Source organism: Trachypithecus francoisi, unplaced genomic scaffold (genome assembly GCF_009764315.1).
Source record: "Trachypithecus francoisi isolate TF-2019V2 unplaced genomic scaffold, Tfra_2.0 Lachesis_group12, whole genome shotgun sequence".
Taxonomy (NCBI): Eukaryota; Metazoa; Chordata; class Mammalia; order Primates; family Cercopithecidae; genus Trachypithecus; species Trachypithecus francoisi.
The window spans coordinates 3,984,624-4,002,268 of NW_022681457.1; the positions used below are offsets into that span (position 1 = coordinate 3,984,624).

Consider the following 17,645-nt stretch of genomic DNA (forward strand, 5'->3'; position numbering starts at 1 on the left):
GACCAGCCTGGGCAACATGGCAAAATCCTCTCTCTACAAAAAAAATAAAATAAAATTAGCCAGGTGCGGTGGTGCATGGCTGTAGTCCCAGCTACTTGGGAGGCTGAGGTGGGAGAATCACCTGAGCCTAGAAGATTGAGGCTGCAGTGAGCCATGATTATGCCATAACACTCCAGCTTGGGGAAGACAGCGAGACCCTGACTCAGAAAAAAAAAAAAAAAAACTTGAGCCGGGCATGGTGGCGTGTACCTGGAATCCCACTACTTAGGAGTTTAAGGGACAATAATCACTTGAATCCAGGAGGCGGAGCTTGCAGTGAGCCGAGATTGCGCTACTGAACTCCAGCCTGGGTGACAGAGCAAGACTCTCTCAAAGAGAGAGAGAGGGAGAGAGAGAGAATTATTTGCACACATTAGGTGGCTATTACTTAGAAAATAACATGTGGCCAGGTGCAGTGGTTCGTACCTATTATCCCAACACTCTGGGAGGCCGAAGTGGGAGGATCGTTTGAGCCCAGGATTTGAAGATCAGCCTGGGCAACATAATGAGACCCTGTCTCTATCAAAAAAAAAAAAAAAGAAATTTAAGAAAAAAAACCAGAATAGTCCAGGCACAGTGGCTCATGCCTATAATCCCAGCACTTTGGGAGGCCGAGGCAGATGGATCACCTGAGGTCAGGAGTTCAAGACCAGCCTGACTAACATGGAGAAACCCCATCTCTACTAAAAATACAAAATTAGCTGGGCGTGGTGGCGGGTGCCTGTAATCCCAGCTACTCAGGAGGCTGAGGCAGGAGAATCACTTGAACCCTGGAGGTGGAGGTTGCAGTGAGCCAAGATCACGCCATTGCACTCCAGCCTGGGCAACAACAGTGAAACTCCATATCAAAAAAAGAGAAAAAAAGAAAAGAAAAAAACAGAATAGAAGAAAATACCAAGTGTGGCAAGGATGTTGAGAAAATGGGACTCTTGTGCACTGTTGGTGAGCATGTAGAATGGTACAGCTGCTATGGAAAACAATTTAGCAGTTCCTCAAAAAATTAAACATAGAATTACCATATAAACTCAGCAGTTCCACTTCTGGGAATATGCCCAAAAGAACTAAACTTTAGGTGGGGAGACTGTAACAGATATTTGTACACCAATGTTCATAGCCACATTATTTGCAATTACCAAAAGCTGAAACTATCCAAATGTCCGTTGATTAATGAATGGATAAACAAATTATGCTATACCCATACAATGGAATATTATTCAGCCTTAAAAAGGAAGGAAATTCGACCGAGTGTGGTGGCTCATGCCTGTAATCCCAGCACTCTGGTAGGCCAAGGCAGGCGGATCACCTGAGGTCAGGAGTTCAAGACCGGCCTGGCCAACATGGTAAAACCCCATCTCTACTAAAAATACAAAAATTAGCTGGGCCTGGTGGTGCACACCTGTAGTCCCAGCTACTCGGGAAGCTGAGGCATGAGAATTGCTGGAACCCAGGAGACGGAGGTTGCAGTGAGCCGAGATTGCACCACTGCACTCCAGCCTGGTCAACACAGCCAGACTCTCTCAAACAAACAAACAAACAAATAAAAAAAAAGGCCAGGCACGGTGGCTCATGCCTGTAATCCCAGCACTTTCAGAGGCTGAGGCAGGCAGATCACAAGGTCAAGAGATCGAGGTCATCCTTACCAACATGGTGAAACCCCGTCTCTACTAAAAATACAAAAATTAGCAGGGTGTAGTAGCATGCACCTGTAATCCCAGCTACTTGAGAGGCTGAGGCAGGAGAATTGCTTGAACCCAGGAGGTGGAGGTTGCAGTGAGCTGAGATCACACCATTGCACTCCAGCCTGGGAACAGAGCAAGACTCCATCTCAAACAAACAAACAAACAACACCACACATAGGAATAACTAAACTAGGGAGAAGCCACTTCCTCTAGGGCTAAAGCCAAACTCCCGAGGAAGACAGAAATTGGGAAGAAGGACTTGCCTGCCCAACCCACTCCCCACCCAAGATTAGAGTTTCACTGCAGAGGTATGGCCATGGCCCACTGGGTGACTGAGAAGTTCATTGAGGTGCAACAAGCCACTGAAATTTGCTAGGGGGAGGGGTAAACGTCACTGGGTGTCCAGTGCAGGGCTGGTCCCTGTCCATCACAAGATTCCTGTGAGGGGGGCCCGTGAGAATGAGGAAGAGAAGCCCGTGAGAATCAGGAAGAGCCCTATCCTCATTCAGTGTTCCTCCAGCGCCCTCTGCTGACAAAGCTTAACACTGAGCTAGCTGGCAGAGGAGAAATGTTTACAGGGTCCAGCTCCAATATCACAAACCGGGAGAGAGGCCTGAAGTTGGAGCCACCAGCCTGTAAACTGATAACTGGTACAGGGTGGTTGTTAGAATGAAAACCAGTGAATGGATTGGATGTGGTGGCTTACGCTTGTAATCCCAGCACTTTGGGAGGCCAAGGTAGGAGGATGGCTAGAGGCCAGGAGCTCCAGACCAGCCTGGGCAATGCAATGAGACCCCATCTCTACAAAAATTTTAAAAAATTAGCTGGGCGCAGGCCAGGTGTGGTGGCTCATGCCTGTCATCCCAGCGCTTTGGAAGGCCAGGGTGGGTGGATCACTTGAGGTCAGGAGTTTGAGCCCAACCAGGCCAACATGGCAAAACCCCATCTCTACTAAAAATACAAAAATTAGCCAGGCATGGTGGCACACTTCTAGTCCCAGCTACTTGGGAGGCTGAGGCAGGAGAATTGCTTGAACCCAGGAGGCCGAGATTGCAGTGAGCCAAGATAGAGCCACTGAACTCCAGCCTGGGCAACAGATTGAGACTCCATCTCAAAAAAAAAAAAAATTTCTCGCTGCATGTGGTCTAGCTACTCCAGAAGCTGAGGTGGGGGGATCATTTGAGCCTGGGAGTTGGAGGCTGAAGCTGAAGTAAGCTGTTATTGCAACAGTGTACTGCAGCCCAAGTCACAGAGCGGAATCCTGTCTCAAAAGGAATCCTGTCTCAAAAAGAATTAAATGCAATGAACACTAACAGAAGGTAATTGTGAAGGTAATTGTTTCTCTTCTGAACAGCCTGTGGTCTCCTGAAATTCAAAACTGTGAACTGGCTCCTTGATGAGGTCCCTTTCCACTAGGTAACATTCTGTGGCTCCCCACAGAAATAAAGAGGTGAACCTCGACCGGGTGTGGTGGCTCACGCCTGTAATCCCAGCACTTTGGGAGGCCAAGGCGGGCAGATCATCAGAGGTCAGGAGTTCAAGACCCGCCTGGCTAATATGGTGAAATCCGGTCTCTACTAAAAATACCAAAAATTAGCCAGGCGTGGTGGCGAACGCCTGTAATCCCAGTTGCTCGGGAGGCTGAGGCAGGAGAGGCTGAGGCAGGAGAGACACTTGAAACCAGGAGGCGGAGGTTGTAGTGAGCTGAGATCACGTCATTGCACTCCAGCTTGGGCAACAAACAGGAAACTCCGTCTCGAAAAAAAAAAAAAAAAAAAAAAGGAGGTGACCCTCAAAAGTGGGCAGTGAAGGCCGGCGCGGTGGCTCAAGCCTGTAATCCCAGCACTTTGGGAGGCCGAGACGGGCGGATCACGAGGTCAGGAGATCGAGACCATCCTGGCTAACACGGTGAAACCCCGTCTCTACTAAAAAATACAAAAAACTAGCCGGGCGAGGTGGCGGGCGCCTGTAGTCCCAGCTACTCGGGAGGCTGAGGCAGGAGAATGGCGGGAACCCGGGAGGCGGAGCTTGCAGTGAGCTGAGATCCGGCCACTGCACTCCAGCCCTGGCGACAGAGTGAGACTCCGTCTCAAAAAAAAAAAAAAAAAAGTGGGCAGTGAAAAGTAAAAAGAACAGAGATTTTGGCCGGGCGCGGTGGCTCAAGCCTGTAATCCCAGCACTTTGGGAGGCCGAGACGGGCGGATCACGAGGTCAGGAGATCGAGACCATCCTGGCTAATACGGTGAAACCCTGTCTCTACTTAAAAATACAAAAAAAAACTAGCCGGGCGACGAGGCGGGCGCCTGTAGTCCCAGCTACTCGGGAGGCTGAGGCAGGAGAATGACGTGAACCTGGGAGGCGGAGCTTGCAGTGAGCTGAGATCCGGCCACTGCACTCCAGCCTGGGTGGCAGAGCAAGACTCTGTCTCAAAAAAAAAAAAAAAAAAAAAACAGATTTTTTATGTCCAGACACCTGGGTTCAATTCCAGCTTCCTCCATGTAGTAAAGCAGTGCCTGCTGGACGTGGTGCCTGTGATCCCAGCACCTTGGGAGGCTGAGGCAGGAGGATTGCTTGAGCCCAAGAGTTCAAGACCAGCCTGGGCAACACAGTGGAACCCTGTGTCTACTAAAAATAATAATAATAAATTAGCCAGGTGTGGTTGAATGCACCTGCAGTCTCAGCTACTCAGAAGGCTCTTAAACCTGGGATTTCGAGGCTGCAGTGAGCTGTGATCACACCACTGCACTCCAGCCTGGGTGACAGAGCGAGATTTGATCCCAAAATAAATAAATAAGTAAAGCAATTCTGGCTGTACTAATAGATCAGCCTCAGAATTTCAGTGGCTGAACCCAAGTTTGTTTCTTGTTCCTATAAACTCTAGTTGGTGTAGGAAGAGTGGAAGGAAGCGGCAGGGAAATCCATGCTTTCCCAGACATTTGGTTCCTTCCATCTCATGGCTCTGCCATCCCCGGGAGTCCCAGATTCTCCTCTGGAGTCTCTGTATCCAGGAGCAGAGAGAGTGGGGAGTCACATGGTGTGCGTTTATGGGCCAGGCCTGGAAATAGCCACACATCACATCACCACCACCTACACTTCCTTGGCCAGACCCAGTCTCTTGGCCCCACACGTCACAGCAGGGGAGAAGAGAAAGGTCATCACACCATATTCCCAGCAGAAAACTGAAATGGGGTTGGGTGGACAGCTCGCCAGTCTCTGCCCTGCACCACTTTCCTAGCACTGTCCCCTTGGACGAGCGACATGGTTTCTGTGAGGCTCAGTTTCCAGCTCTGAAAATGAGGTTAAGCAACCCTGCCTTCTCTTCCAGCTGTAAGGAATCAGTGTGATAAAATACGCAGTAAATTGCTCAATAAATGCTGTCAGGCCGGGTGCGGTGGCTCACACCTGTAATCCCACTACTTTGGGAGGCCGAGGGTGGGCGGCAGGCAGATCACCTGAGGTCAGGAGTTCGAGACCAGCCTGGCCAACATGGGGAGACCTCATCTCTACTAAAAATACAAAATTAACCGGGCGTGGTAGTGGGTGCCTGTAATCCCAGCTACTCGAGAGGCTGAGGCAGGAGACTCGCTTGAGCCTGGGAGACAGAGGTTGCAGTGAGCCAAGATCACACCACTGCACTCCAGTCCGGACGAAAAAAAAAGGCAAATTGCTTAATAAATGCTGTTGTGATTATTCTGATGATATCCTCCCTCTTCAGCCCTCCCGCACCCAAATAATCTGCTCGATTTCTCCCAACAGGCACGACCTGGATGATCGAGATCATCTGCTTAATCCTGAAGGACGGGGATCCGTCCTGGATCCGCTCCGTGCCCATCTGGGAGCGGGCACCCTGGTGTGAGACCATCGTGGGTGCCTTCAGCCTCCCGGACCAGTACAGCCCTCGTCTCATGAGCTCCCATCTTCCCATCCAGATCTTCACCAAGGCCTTCTTCAGCTCCAAGGCCAAGGTTGGGAGGAGGGGTGTGCGTCAGTTGGGAGGGGCTGCATGGGTGTGTGGGGTGACAAGGAGATGGAGCCTAACACATTGATTCATTCAGCACCTATTTGTTAAGCACCTACTATGTGCCTGGCTCTGCTCTAGTGTAGTGGTCAATATACACACAGAAATGCCTAGCACAGTGATCAATATACCCACAGAAATGTCTGCCCTTTGGCAGGGAGTGATGGCTCACACCTGTAGTCCCAGCACTTTGGGAGGCTGAGGCAGGAGGATCACTTTGGGCCGGGAGTTTGAGACCAACTTGGGCAACATAGTGAGACCACGTCACTACAAGAAATTTTAAAAATCAGTCAGGCGTGGTGGCACACCCTTGTAGTCCCAGCTACTTGGGATGCTGAGGTGGGAGGATCGCTTGAGCCCAGGAGGTCAAGGCTGCACTAAGCTGAGATCACGTTACTGTACTCCAGCCTAGGCAACAGCTCAGTCTCAAAAAAAAAAAAAAAAAAAAAAGCCGGTGCTGGTGCGGTGGCTCGCGCCTGTAATCCGAGCACTTTGGGAGGCAAAGGCAGGCAGACCACTTGAGGCCAGGAGTTCAATACCAGCCTGGCCAACATGGTGAAATCCTGTCCCTACTAAAAATACAAAAATTAGTTGGATCTGGTGGTGGGCACCTGTAATCCCAGCTACTCAGGAGGCTAAGGCAGGAGAATCACTTGAGCCCAGGAGGCAGAGGTTGCAGTGAGCTGAGATGGCGCCACTGCACTCCAGCCTGGGAGACAGACTGAACCTTCATCTCAAAAAAAAAAAAAAAAATTACGGCTGGGCACAGTGGCTCACGTTTGTAATCCTAGCACTTTGGGAGGCTGAAGTGGGCGAATCACCTGAGGTCGGGAGTTCGAGACCAGCCTGACCAACATGGAGAAACCCTGTCTCTACTAAAAATACAAAATTAGCTGGGCGTGGTGGCGCACGCCTGTAATCCCAGCTACTCGGGAGCCTGAGGCAGGAGAATCACTTGAACCCAGGAGGCAGAAGTTGCAGTGAGCTGAGATCTTGCCATTGCACTCCAGCCTGGGCAACAAGAGTGAAACTCCGTCTCAAAAAATATGTATATATATATTATATTACATATAATAATATGATAGTATTACAATATACTTTAAATATACTTAATATTTGTATATTAAATATTTATATATTTAATATATAATATATATACGATATAATATATAAAATGTCTAGTGGGATAAATTTACATTGGGGGGACAGGGCTAGAGATAGAGTTAGGGGTGGGCGTGGGGCTGCAATTATAAAAGGAGGTCAAGGGGGCACCCAGTGAGTAAAAACCCGGGAGGCGGTGGTAGGAGCCACAGGGGTTTCCAGAGAAAGAACATTTCAGGCAAGCGGGAAAAGCAGGTGCAAAGGTCCTGAGGTGGGTGTATCTGAGGTGCAAGCAGGAGGTCGGTGTGGCTGGAGCCAAGTAAGCAAGTGGGGAGAGGAGTAGAGTTGAGGTCGGGGTCGGGGGCAACAGGAGCCAAAATGTGCATGGCCTCTTGGGCCCAGCGAGGACTTGAGCTCTGACCGAGTGACGCGGCAGCGCAGCAGGGATCGGAGCAGAGGAGGAGCCCGAGCGGGCTTAGGCTTCACCGGCGCCCTCTGGCGGCCAGATGGGGACCAACTGTTGAGAGAGCAGAAGCCGGGAAGCCAGAGAGGCGGCGCTGGCCGGGATCCAGGGGAGGGGAAGGTGGCTGGACCAGGGTGGTGGTCGCGTAGGTATTTTGAAGGCGAGACCGGGAGGATTTGCTGACAGATTGGATGTGGGTGTGAGAGAAAGGTATGAGTCAAGGGTGACTGCAAGTTTCGGCAGAAGCAACTGTCAGGATTGGGCAACTGGGAAGGGGAGGAGGCAGGGGAGGAGGCAGGGGAGCAGGCGGGGTGGGGGAAGACACGGGCTCTGCTGCGGCCCATCCCACGTCCAGCGGAGGCTGCCGGTGGGCACAGAAATGCACCCATAGGGATCTGAGGGTAGAGACCTCGGCTGGCACGTCCATTTGCAATTCCGTGGCACATATATTCTGTAATTAATCGAAGCCCCAGGACTGGGGTGATATGGCCAAGGAATTGAGCTTGGTCAGAGCAGAGAGGGGGACTGCAATCGGGAAATCCCCAAGACCACCCTCAGGCTCAACAACTTAGCAAAACTCATAGCAAAACTTCAGCAAAGCCGCTGCACTCCCTGGTTATAGTCAATTACAATGAAAGCAAACTTGAAAATCAGGCAAGGGGGCTGGGCGCGGTAGCTCACGCCTGAAATCCCAGCACTTTCAGAGGCCAAGGTGGGCAGTTGATTGAGCCCAGGAGTCCAAGACCAGCTGGACAACTTAGTAACACCCATCTCTACAAAAAAAATTAAGAATTATTCACATGTAGTGGCATGCACCTGTAGTCCCAACTACTTGGGAGGCTGAGGTGGGAGAATCACTTGAGCCTGGGAGTTTGAGGCTGCAGTGAGCCATGATTGTGCCACAGGCACTCCAGCCTCAAGGACAGAACAAGACCCTGTTTCTTTCCTTTTTTTTTTTTTTTTTTTTTGAGACGGAGTTTCCCTCTTCTTGCCCAGGATGGAGTGCAATGGCACGATCTCGGCTCACTGCAACCTCTGCCTCCAGGGTTCAAGCGATTCTCCTGCCTCAGCCTCCCAAATAGCTGGGATTACAGGCACCCACCACCATGCCCACCCACAGCGCCTGGCTGACAAGACCTTGTTTCTAAAAAATAAGACTAGGCTGGGCACGGTGGCTCATGCCTGTAATCCCAGCACTTTGGGAGGCCGAGGCGGATGGATCACTTGAGGTCAGGAGTTCAAGACCAGCCTAGCCAACATGGTGAAAACCCGTCTCTACTAAAAATACAAAAATTAGCCAGGCGTGGTGGCACCCACCTGTAGTCCCAGCTACTTGGAAGGCTGAGGCAGGAGGGAGAATCACTTGAACCTGGGAGGCAGAGGTTGCAGTGAGCTGAGATCGTGCCACTGCACTCCAGCCTGGGAGACAAAGGGAGCCTCCATCTGAACAAACAAACAAAAAATTCCAAGGGATTAGGAAGTATCTCAGGACCCAGGGCCAAGGGCCAGGCCTTTCTCTGGGCAGAAAGGAATCCTCTACAGCACAGGAATCAGGAGGGAGCCTGGAGAGCACCAACGTCATTACAAGGCCTCACACCAGAAGCCACGTTTCTCTAAGTCTGTTTTCATTTAGTTTTTGGTGGATCTGGGGGTGTTTTGTTTTGTTTTTTGTTTTTTGGTTTGTTTGTTTTTGAGGCAGGGTCTTGTTCTGTCATGTAGGCTGGAATGCAGTGGCGTGATCACAGCTCACTGCAGCCTCGACCTCCTGGGCTCGAGTGATCCTCCTGCTTTACCCTCCCGAGTAGCTGGGACCATGGGCACGCACCACCACACTCAGCTAATTTTTGTATTCTTTGTAGAATGGGGATCTCGTTATGTTGTCCAGGCTGATCTCGAACTCCTGGGGTCAAGTGATCCTCCTGCCTCGGCCTCCCAAAATGCTGGGATTACAGACGTGAGCCACCACGGCTAGCCAAGTGTTCTTTCTCAGCCTCCTTCTCTTTATGCCTTCGTCATCCCCTCAAGCAATTTCCACAGCCTCCTGTGTGTGGGGCCCTGGGTTAAGGCTCTAGGAACGAGTAAGACCCTGCCTGTCCTCAAGGGGTTCCTCACCCTGTGAATAACCAACATGGTAAAAGCCCATCTCTATTAAAAATACAAAAATTATCTGGGTGTGGTGGCACGCTCCTGTAATCCCAGCTACTCAGGAGGCTGAGGCAGGAGAATCGCCTGAACCCAGGGGCCAAAGGTTGCAATGAGCTGAGATGGCACTACTGCACTTCAGCCTGGGCAAAACAGAGTCAGACCCGTCTCAAAAAAAAAAAAAAAAAAGGCCGGGTGCGGTGGCTCACGCCTGTAATCCCAGCACTTTGGGAGGCTGAGACGGGCAGATCACCAGGTCAGGAGATTGAGACCATCCTGGCTAACACAGTGAAACACCGTCTCTCCTAAAAATACAAAAAATTAGCCGGGGCGTGGTGGCGGGCGTCTGTAGTCCCAGCTATTCGGAAGGCTGAGGCAGAAGAATAGCCTGAACCCAGGAGGCGGAGCTTGCAGTGAGCCCAGATCGTGCCACTGCACTCTAGCCTGGGCGACAGAGCAAAACTTCGTCTCAAAAAAAAAAAAAAAAAAAAAAAAAGCCGGGCGCGGTGGCTCAAGCCTGTAATCCCAGCACTTTGGGAGGCCGAGACAGGCGGATCACGAGGTCAGGAGATCGAGACCATCCTGGCTAACACGGTGAAACCCCGTCTCTACTAAAAATACAAAAAACTAGCCGGGCGACGTGGCGGGCGCCTGTAGTCCCGGCTACTCCGGAGGCTGAGGCAGGAGAATGGCGTAAACCGGGAGGCGGAGCTTGCAGTGAGCTGAGATCCGGCCACTGCACTCCAGCCTGGGCGACAGAGCGAGACTCCGTCTCAAAAAAAAAAAAAAAAAAAAAAAAAAAAAAATCTGCCCTGAGTCCTTCCTGCTTCAGGGTCAGAAGAGAGGGGTCTCCAGGGCAGGAGGCCTCAGGGGCTGGGGTCCTGCCTGCGTCTGACGCCTTCTCCCCTCTCCTCATCATCCGCACGCAGGTGATCTACATGGGCCGCAACCCCCGGGACGTCGTGGTCTCCCTCTATCATTACTCCAAGATTGCCGGGCAGTTAAAGGATCCGGGCACGCCCGACCAGTTCCTGAGGGACTTCCTCAAAGGCGAAGGTGAGGACAGGGCAAAGCCAGGCAGGAGGGGTGGGGAGGAGCCCCAGAGGACCCTGATGGGCAGAGGAGGGACAGAGGAGGGGTAAGAAAGGGAGAGAGGCAGAGACACAGGGCATCAAAAGGAGCAGTGGAGACAGAGAGCAGGCGACCAAGAGAAGAAGAGACGGAGGGAGAGAGACCGAGAGACCGAGAGATGTAGGACAAGCAAGGGACAGAGGAGACAGAGACAGAAAGACACTGAGATACAGAAAGACTGAGAGAGAGGGCAACAAAAAAGAGACGGGGGCCCAGCACAGTGGCTCATGCCTCTAATGCCGCACTTTGGCAGACCAAGGCAGGCAGATCACTTGCACTCAGGAGTTCAAGACCAGCCTGGCCAATGTGGTGAAACCCCATTTCTATTAAAAATACAAAAATTAACCAAGCATTGTGGCACACGCCTGTAATTGGAGCTACTCAGGAGGCTGAGGTGGGAGGATCACTTGAGCCCATGGGGGAGGTGGCAGTGAGCAGAGATCACACTATTGCACGCTATTGCACTCCAGCCTGGGCAACAGAGTGAGACCCTGTCTCAAAAAAATTAAATTAATAAATAAATAAAAAAGAGGCTGGGCGCGGTGGCTCACACCTGTAATCCCAGCACTTTGGGATGCCGAGGTGGGCAGATCACAAGGTCTGGAGATCAAGAGTATCCTGGCTAACACCATGAAACCATCTCTACTAAAAATACAAAAATTAGCCGGGTGTGGCGAGCACCTGTAGTCCCAGCTACTCGGGAGGCTGAGGCAGGAGAATGGCGTGAACCCGGGAGGCAGAGCTTGCAGTGAAACGAGATGGTGCCACTGCACTCCAGCCTGGGCGACAAAGCGAGACTCCGTCTCAAAAAATAAATAAATATATATATAAATAAATAAAAATTAAAAAATAAAAAGAAGTAAGGAAATAAATGCAGAAAGAGAGACAGAGTCAGAGAGAAATAAGAACAGACAAGGAAACAGGAAGACACAGGCCCCAGGTACCAAGAAAGGCAGCGCCCTTTGGCCACGTGTTCCTTTATCTGCTGCTGTCAGAGACCCTGGCTTTGGAGGGAAATCCAGGTGTGCCGAGGGGGACTGGATGGACAGATAGACAAGAGCACCCCAAGATGGGCAAACCAGGGGAGAAGCAGGTTGGAAGAGCCCCCGAACTTGGTGGAGATGTCGGTGCTCTGGGGGCTGGACCTGGGGGTTTGTGGGGCACAGCTAGTTAGACCCATGAGCCCCAGTGGGGCTGGGGGGACCCTGTCACTTGGCCCTCGCCCAACTTGTCCCTCTGCCCACAGTGCAGTTTGGCTCCTGGTTCGACCACATTAAGGGCTGGCTTCGGATGCAGGGCAAAGACAACTTCCTATTTATCACCTACGAGGAGCTGCAACAGGTGAGTTCCCACCTCCACCAGGTGCAGCATCCCCCCGCCCGATGCCCTCTGCTCACACCCCACTCTCTCCCCTTCCCGAGGGTCTCAGGACCCCTCCGCTTCCTCATGCAATGCGCCAGCCCCTGGGGATACTGCAGGAACAGAACAGAGGCCCTGAGCCTGTGAGCTAGGACCACAGACAAAATCCCTACACCACACAGTGGGCTAGCGGGGCAGAGGAGCTAAGGAGCAAAGGCAAGTGGGAAGGAAGACAAGGAACGGGCAGGGGCGAGATTTAACACAGGAGGGTTGGCCGGATGCAGTGGCTCACACCTGTAATCCCAATGCTTTGAGAACCTGAGGCGGGCGGACCCCTTGAGCCCAAGAGGTTGAGGCCACAATGAGCTATGATGGTGCCACTGTACAGCCTGGGCAACACCTCAAAACCCTGTCTCAAAAGAGAGAGAGAGGGCCAGGTATGGTGGCTCACACCTGTAATCCCACTTTGGGAGCCCAAGGCAGGTGGATCACTTGAGGTTAGGAGTTCGAGACCAGCCTGGCCAACATGGTGAAACCTCATCTCTACTAGAAATACAAAAATTAGCCGAGCACAGTGGCACATGCCTGTAGTCCCGGCTACTCAGGAGGCTGAGGCAGGAGAATGACTTGAACCCAGAAGGTGGAGGTTGCGGTGAGCTGAGATCCCACCACTGCACTCCAGCCTGGGCAACAGAGCAAGACCTTGTTCTAAAAAATAGAAAGAAAAAAGATTGAACCACATGAAATGCCTGTATTCAACCAGTCTTTATTTATTTGTATTTATTTAATTTAATTAATTTATTTATTTTTGAGACAGAGTTTTGCTCTTGTTGACCCGCCAACCAGTGTTTATCTTTTTTTTTTTTTTTTTTTTTTTTTGAGACGGAGTCTTGCTCTGTCCCCCGGGCTGGAGTGCAGTGGCCGGATCTCAGCTCACTGCAAGCTCCGCCTCCCGGGTTCACGCCATTCTCCTACCTCAGCCTCCGGAGTAGCTGGGACTACAGGCGCCCGCCACCTCGCCCGGCTAGTTTTTTTTTTTTTTTTGTATTTTTAGTAGAGATGGGGTTTCACCGTGTTAGCCAGGATGGTCTCGATCTCCTGACCTCGTGATCCGCCCGTCTCGGCCTCCCAAAGTGCTGGGATTACAGGCTTGAGCCACCGCGCCTGGCCAACCAGTGTTTATCTTAAGACGGTAATTTTGGCTGGGCATGGTGGCTCATGCCTGTAATCCCTGCACTTTGGGAGGCCAAGGCGGGCAGATCACCTGAGCTCAGGAGTTCGAGACCAGCCTTGCCAACATGATGAAACCCTATCTCTACTAAAAATACAAAAAAATTAGCCAGCCATGGTGCAGGTGCCTGTAGTCCCAGCTACTTGGGAGGCTGAGGCAGGAGAATCTCTTGAACCTGGGAGCTGGAGGTTGCAGTGAGCCGAGATCGCACCATTGCACTCTAGCTGGGTTATAGAGCAAGACTCTGTCTCCAGAAAAAAAAAAAAAAAAAAGATAATTTTATATGGTTTTCCCAAATGTTGTTATTATCCCTATTTTATCGATGAGGAAACTGGAAGTTTGTAACTTCAGAGAGGGTTGATAACTTGCCCAAGGCATATGGCTCTTGCCTGCAGACTCCTTAGTTATTTTTTTCCACCCTGGTAACTTTCTTTTAATGGAAAGCTCCAGAAAAGGTGTTGGTACTGCTCCTCCCCCTCTTTTCCAGCAAGCTTTCTTCTCCAAACCCAGAACTGGGCCACAGAGCCTAACAGCTTCTGGGCTGCCCCTGGGTGTGAGGCGCCGCCCACATGTTAAAATTTCTGGGACACGTCAGTGGTTCAAGAAGATAAAGAGACGGAAGGTTATGAAACCAGGAATGACCTGGAAAATAGGAGCCATGGGGTTGGCGGAGCTGACCAGAGGGCTGACCGTGCTGGGCACTACGTATGAAAAGGCAGCGAGGGCCGGGCACGGCGGCTCACGCCTGTAATCCCAGCACTTTGGGAGGCCCAGGCAGACCTCACTTGAGGTCAGAAGTTTGAGATCAACCTGGCCAACGTGGTGAAATGCTGTCTCTACTAAAAATACAAAAATTAGCCGGGCATGGTGGCACATGCCTATAATCCCAGCTACTTTGGAGGCTGAGGCAGGAGAATCACTGGAACCCAGGAGGTGGAGGTTGCAGTGAGCTGAGATAGCACCATTGCATTCCAGCCTGGGCGACAGAGTGAGACTCAGTCTCATTGATATCCCAGCACTTTGGGAGGCCGAGGTTGGCAGATCACCTGAGCTCGGCAGGTCGAGACTACCCTGACCAACATGGAGAAACCCCGTCTCTAAAAATACAAAATTAACCAGGCGTGGTGGCGCATTCCTGTAATCCCAGCTACTCAGGAGGCTGAGGCAGGATAATCGCTTGAACCCGGGAGGCAGAGGTTGCGGTGAGCCGAGATTGCACCATTGCACTCCAGCCTGGAAAAAAAGGGTGAAACTCCATCTAAAAAAATAAGCAGAGGGGCAAAGGGGAGGACTAAGGGCTCCAGGAACCTGAGCTCCTCTCTGGCTGTGTGACCTTGGACAAGTGTCTCTCCCTCTCTGGGCCTCTATTTACCAATTGAGATAATGACATTTCCCTTGCAAAGCTGATGGTGGGATTGGCACAAATGTATGGGGGGCTTGGATCAGAGCTTGGTACATAGTAGACACTCAGTAAGGAAGGTGATATCTGAGCTGCAGCCATAGCAATGGGCCCCTCTGGAAGCCCCGTGCCAAGGCCTGGAGGGAGGAATGTGTAGGGAATGGTGAGTCCCAGAAGGAGAAGGTGGGAAAGGTATTGGAAGAGCTGAAACCAGACCACATCTGTTCTTTTTTTTTTTTTTTTTTTTTTGAGATGGAGTCTCACTCTGTCACCCAGGCTGGAGTACAGTGGTGAGATCTCGGCTCACTGCAACCTCCACCTCCCAGTTCAAATGATTCTCCTGCCTCAGCCTCCCGAGCACAGCACCTGGATGACAGGTGCCTGCCACCATGCCCAGCTAACTTTTGTATTGTTAGTAAAGACAGGGTTTCACCATGTTGGCCAGACTGGTCTCCAACTCCCGACCTTAAGTGATCTGCCCGTCTCAGCCTCCCAAAGTGCTGGGATTACAGGCATGAGCCACTGCACCCGCCCCACATCTGTGCTTGAAAGCTGGGTCTGGGTCTGGGTCTGGGACTCTGTCCCAGAGCACTCGGGAGCCACAGAAGAGTTGGGAGCCAGTGAGGAGCAGGGTCAGTCTGGGTGTAGGGGATGAGCTGGAGGGGGATGAAGACTGGAGGCAGGGAGGTTATGGAGCAGCAGGCTGGGGCGTGGGTCCAGGAAGGAGAGGATAAGACCTGAGCAGTGCTAGGCTACAGGGGCACAGGGGAGGGGACATGGCAAGGGGAGGCAGGTGGGAAGGGACAGGTCTGATGATGGGACAGAGTTTGGGGGTGAGGGGTACCCAGAGAGGGAGGCCAGGCTCCTGGGTGGATGGGATCCTACAATGGGAGCCTGGGGGAGGAGCAGGTTTGAGATGTAGACCAGCCAATGCCTGTCTCTAACAGAAGGAAGGTGATTCCGGGTAAGGTGATGCACTGACCTCTGACCCTGCTGTGACCTCTGCCCCAAGCCCACCTATTCCTCTTACCTAGAGAACCGTCCAAAGACAGAAACTGCAAAAACCCTTAGAGGCAATATAGCCCAACCCCTCAGCTTGGAGTTGGGGAAACTGAGGCAAAGAGGCAGCATCCCTCAGGCAGCCCTGGGTTAGGACCCAGACGTGCAGACCCCAGGTTCCATGCTCCTTCCTTGGCCGAGTGCCCTCCCTCGGCTGACCCATTTCCCCTGCCTGCAGGACTTACAGGGCTCCGTGCAGCGCATCTGCAGGTTCCTGGGCCGTCCGCTGGGCAAGGAGGCACTGGGCTCCGTTGTGGCACACTCGACCTTCGGCGCCATGAAGGCCAACACCATGTCCAACTACACACTGCTGCCTCCCAGCCTGCTGGACCACCGTCGCGGGGCCTTCCTCCGGAAAGGTGCGGGGGCTTTGGGGTTCAGAGCTCACTAGGCCACTGCCTGGCTGTGTGACCTGGGAGAGTTACTTAACCTCTCTGGGCCTCAGTTTCTCACCCAGCTGTAACATTGGGTGAACAGGGTCACTGTGGCCCCAGGGTTGATCACGCACAGGGCTTAGCACTGGCTTGGCACACGTGCCAGCCACCCGAGGCGTCCCCACCCAGAGAACGCCCAACGAGAGCAACACATCCAGGAGTACTGCCAATGCCAGGTCTACCCGAGAGTGGAGATCTAGAATCTTCATGAATCCTCCTCCACGGCCATGTTCATGGCAGAAATACTCAAACTTTGGGTTATGGGGTGCAGGCAGCAGCATAGTTGTTTCCTCTTCCTGCTGTAACGAACACCGCAAACTCCATGGCTCAAAACGACACATTTACTCTTTTTTTTTTTTTCTGAGACGGAGTCTCGCTCTGTTGCCCAGGCGGGCTGGAGGTTGCAGTGGCACGATCTCGGTTCACTGCGACCTCCGCCTCCTGGGTTTAAGCGATTCTCCTTCCTCAGCCTCCTTGAGTAGCTGGGACTACAGGCACCTGAAACCACATCTGGTTAATTTTTACATTTTTAGTAGAAATGAGGTTTCACCATGTTGGTCAGGATGGTCTCAATCTCCTGACCTTGTGATCCACCCGTCTCAGCCTCCCAATGTGCTGGGATTACAAGTGTCAGCCACTGCGCCCAGCTTTTTTTTTTTTGAGACGGAGTCTCGCTCTGTCCCCAAGGCTGGAGTGCAGTGGCTCAATCTCAGCTCACTGCAACCTCCACCTCCCGGGTTCAAGCGATTCTCCTGCCTCAGCCTCCTGAGCAGCTGGGATTACAGGCATGTGCCACCACACCTGGCTAATTTTTGTATTTTTAGTAGAGGGGGGTTTCATGTTGGTCAGGCTGCTCTTGAACTCCTGACCTCAAGTGATCTGCCCGCCTCGGCTTCCCAAAGTGCTGGGATTACAGGTGTGAGCCACGGTGCCTGGCCCCTGTTTTTTTAAAATATGTTTTTAATAAGGACAGGGGTCTTGCTATATTGCCCAGGCTGGTCTCAAAGTCCTGGGCTCAAGCAATCCTCCTGCCTCAGCCTCCCAAAGTGCTGAGATTACAGGTGTGAGCCACCACGCCCAGCTGCATGTACTTTCTTAACATTTCTGGAGGTCAGGAGTTGGACTAAGATCTGTCTCCCTGGGCTAAGATCAAGGTGTTCAAAAGGACATGTTTCTTCTGAAGGCTCTAGGGGAGAATCTCTTGCCTCACCTTCTCAGTTGTTGACCCACCTGCATTACGAGGCTCATGGCCTCTTCCTCCATCTGCCAAGCCACCAGAGAAGCATCTTCTTTTTTTTTTTTTTTTTTTTTTGAGACAGAGTCTCTGTCACCCAGGCTGGAGCGCAGTGGCGTGATCTCAGCTCACTGCAACCTCCGCCTCCCGGGTTCAAGTGATTCTGCTGCTGCAGCAGAATCCCTGAATTCTATCAGCCCCAGGTTTCCAGGTGAGGGGTGATGCCCTGGTGATAGCCCCACAATGAGAAAACTAAGGCTTGGACTGGATGCAGTGGCTCACGCCTGTAATCCCAGCACTTTGGGAGGCCGAGGCTGGTGGACCACCTGAGGTCAGGAGTTTGAGACCAGCCTGGT

The 17,645-nt window shown here is 52.0% G+C and overlaps 1 protein-coding gene across 1 annotated transcript in view; it reads left to right on the forward strand.

Annotated features, from left to right (window-relative positions):
- Window positions 1-17,645, forward strand: part of SULT2B1 (sulfotransferase family 2B member 1) — a 49,887-nt gene that overhangs the window by 31,217 nt on the left and 1,025 nt on the right. Inside the window, exons 3-6 of the mRNA XM_033223901.1 lie at window positions 5,475-5,683; window positions 10,372-10,498; window positions 11,820-11,914; window positions 15,800-15,980. Coding sequence (XP_033079792.1) covers window positions 5,475-5,683; window positions 10,372-10,498; window positions 11,820-11,914; window positions 15,800-15,980 — 612 coding nt within the window. The remainder of the gene's footprint in view (window positions 1-5,474; window positions 5,684-10,371; window positions 10,499-11,819; window positions 11,915-15,799; window positions 15,981-17,645) is intronic.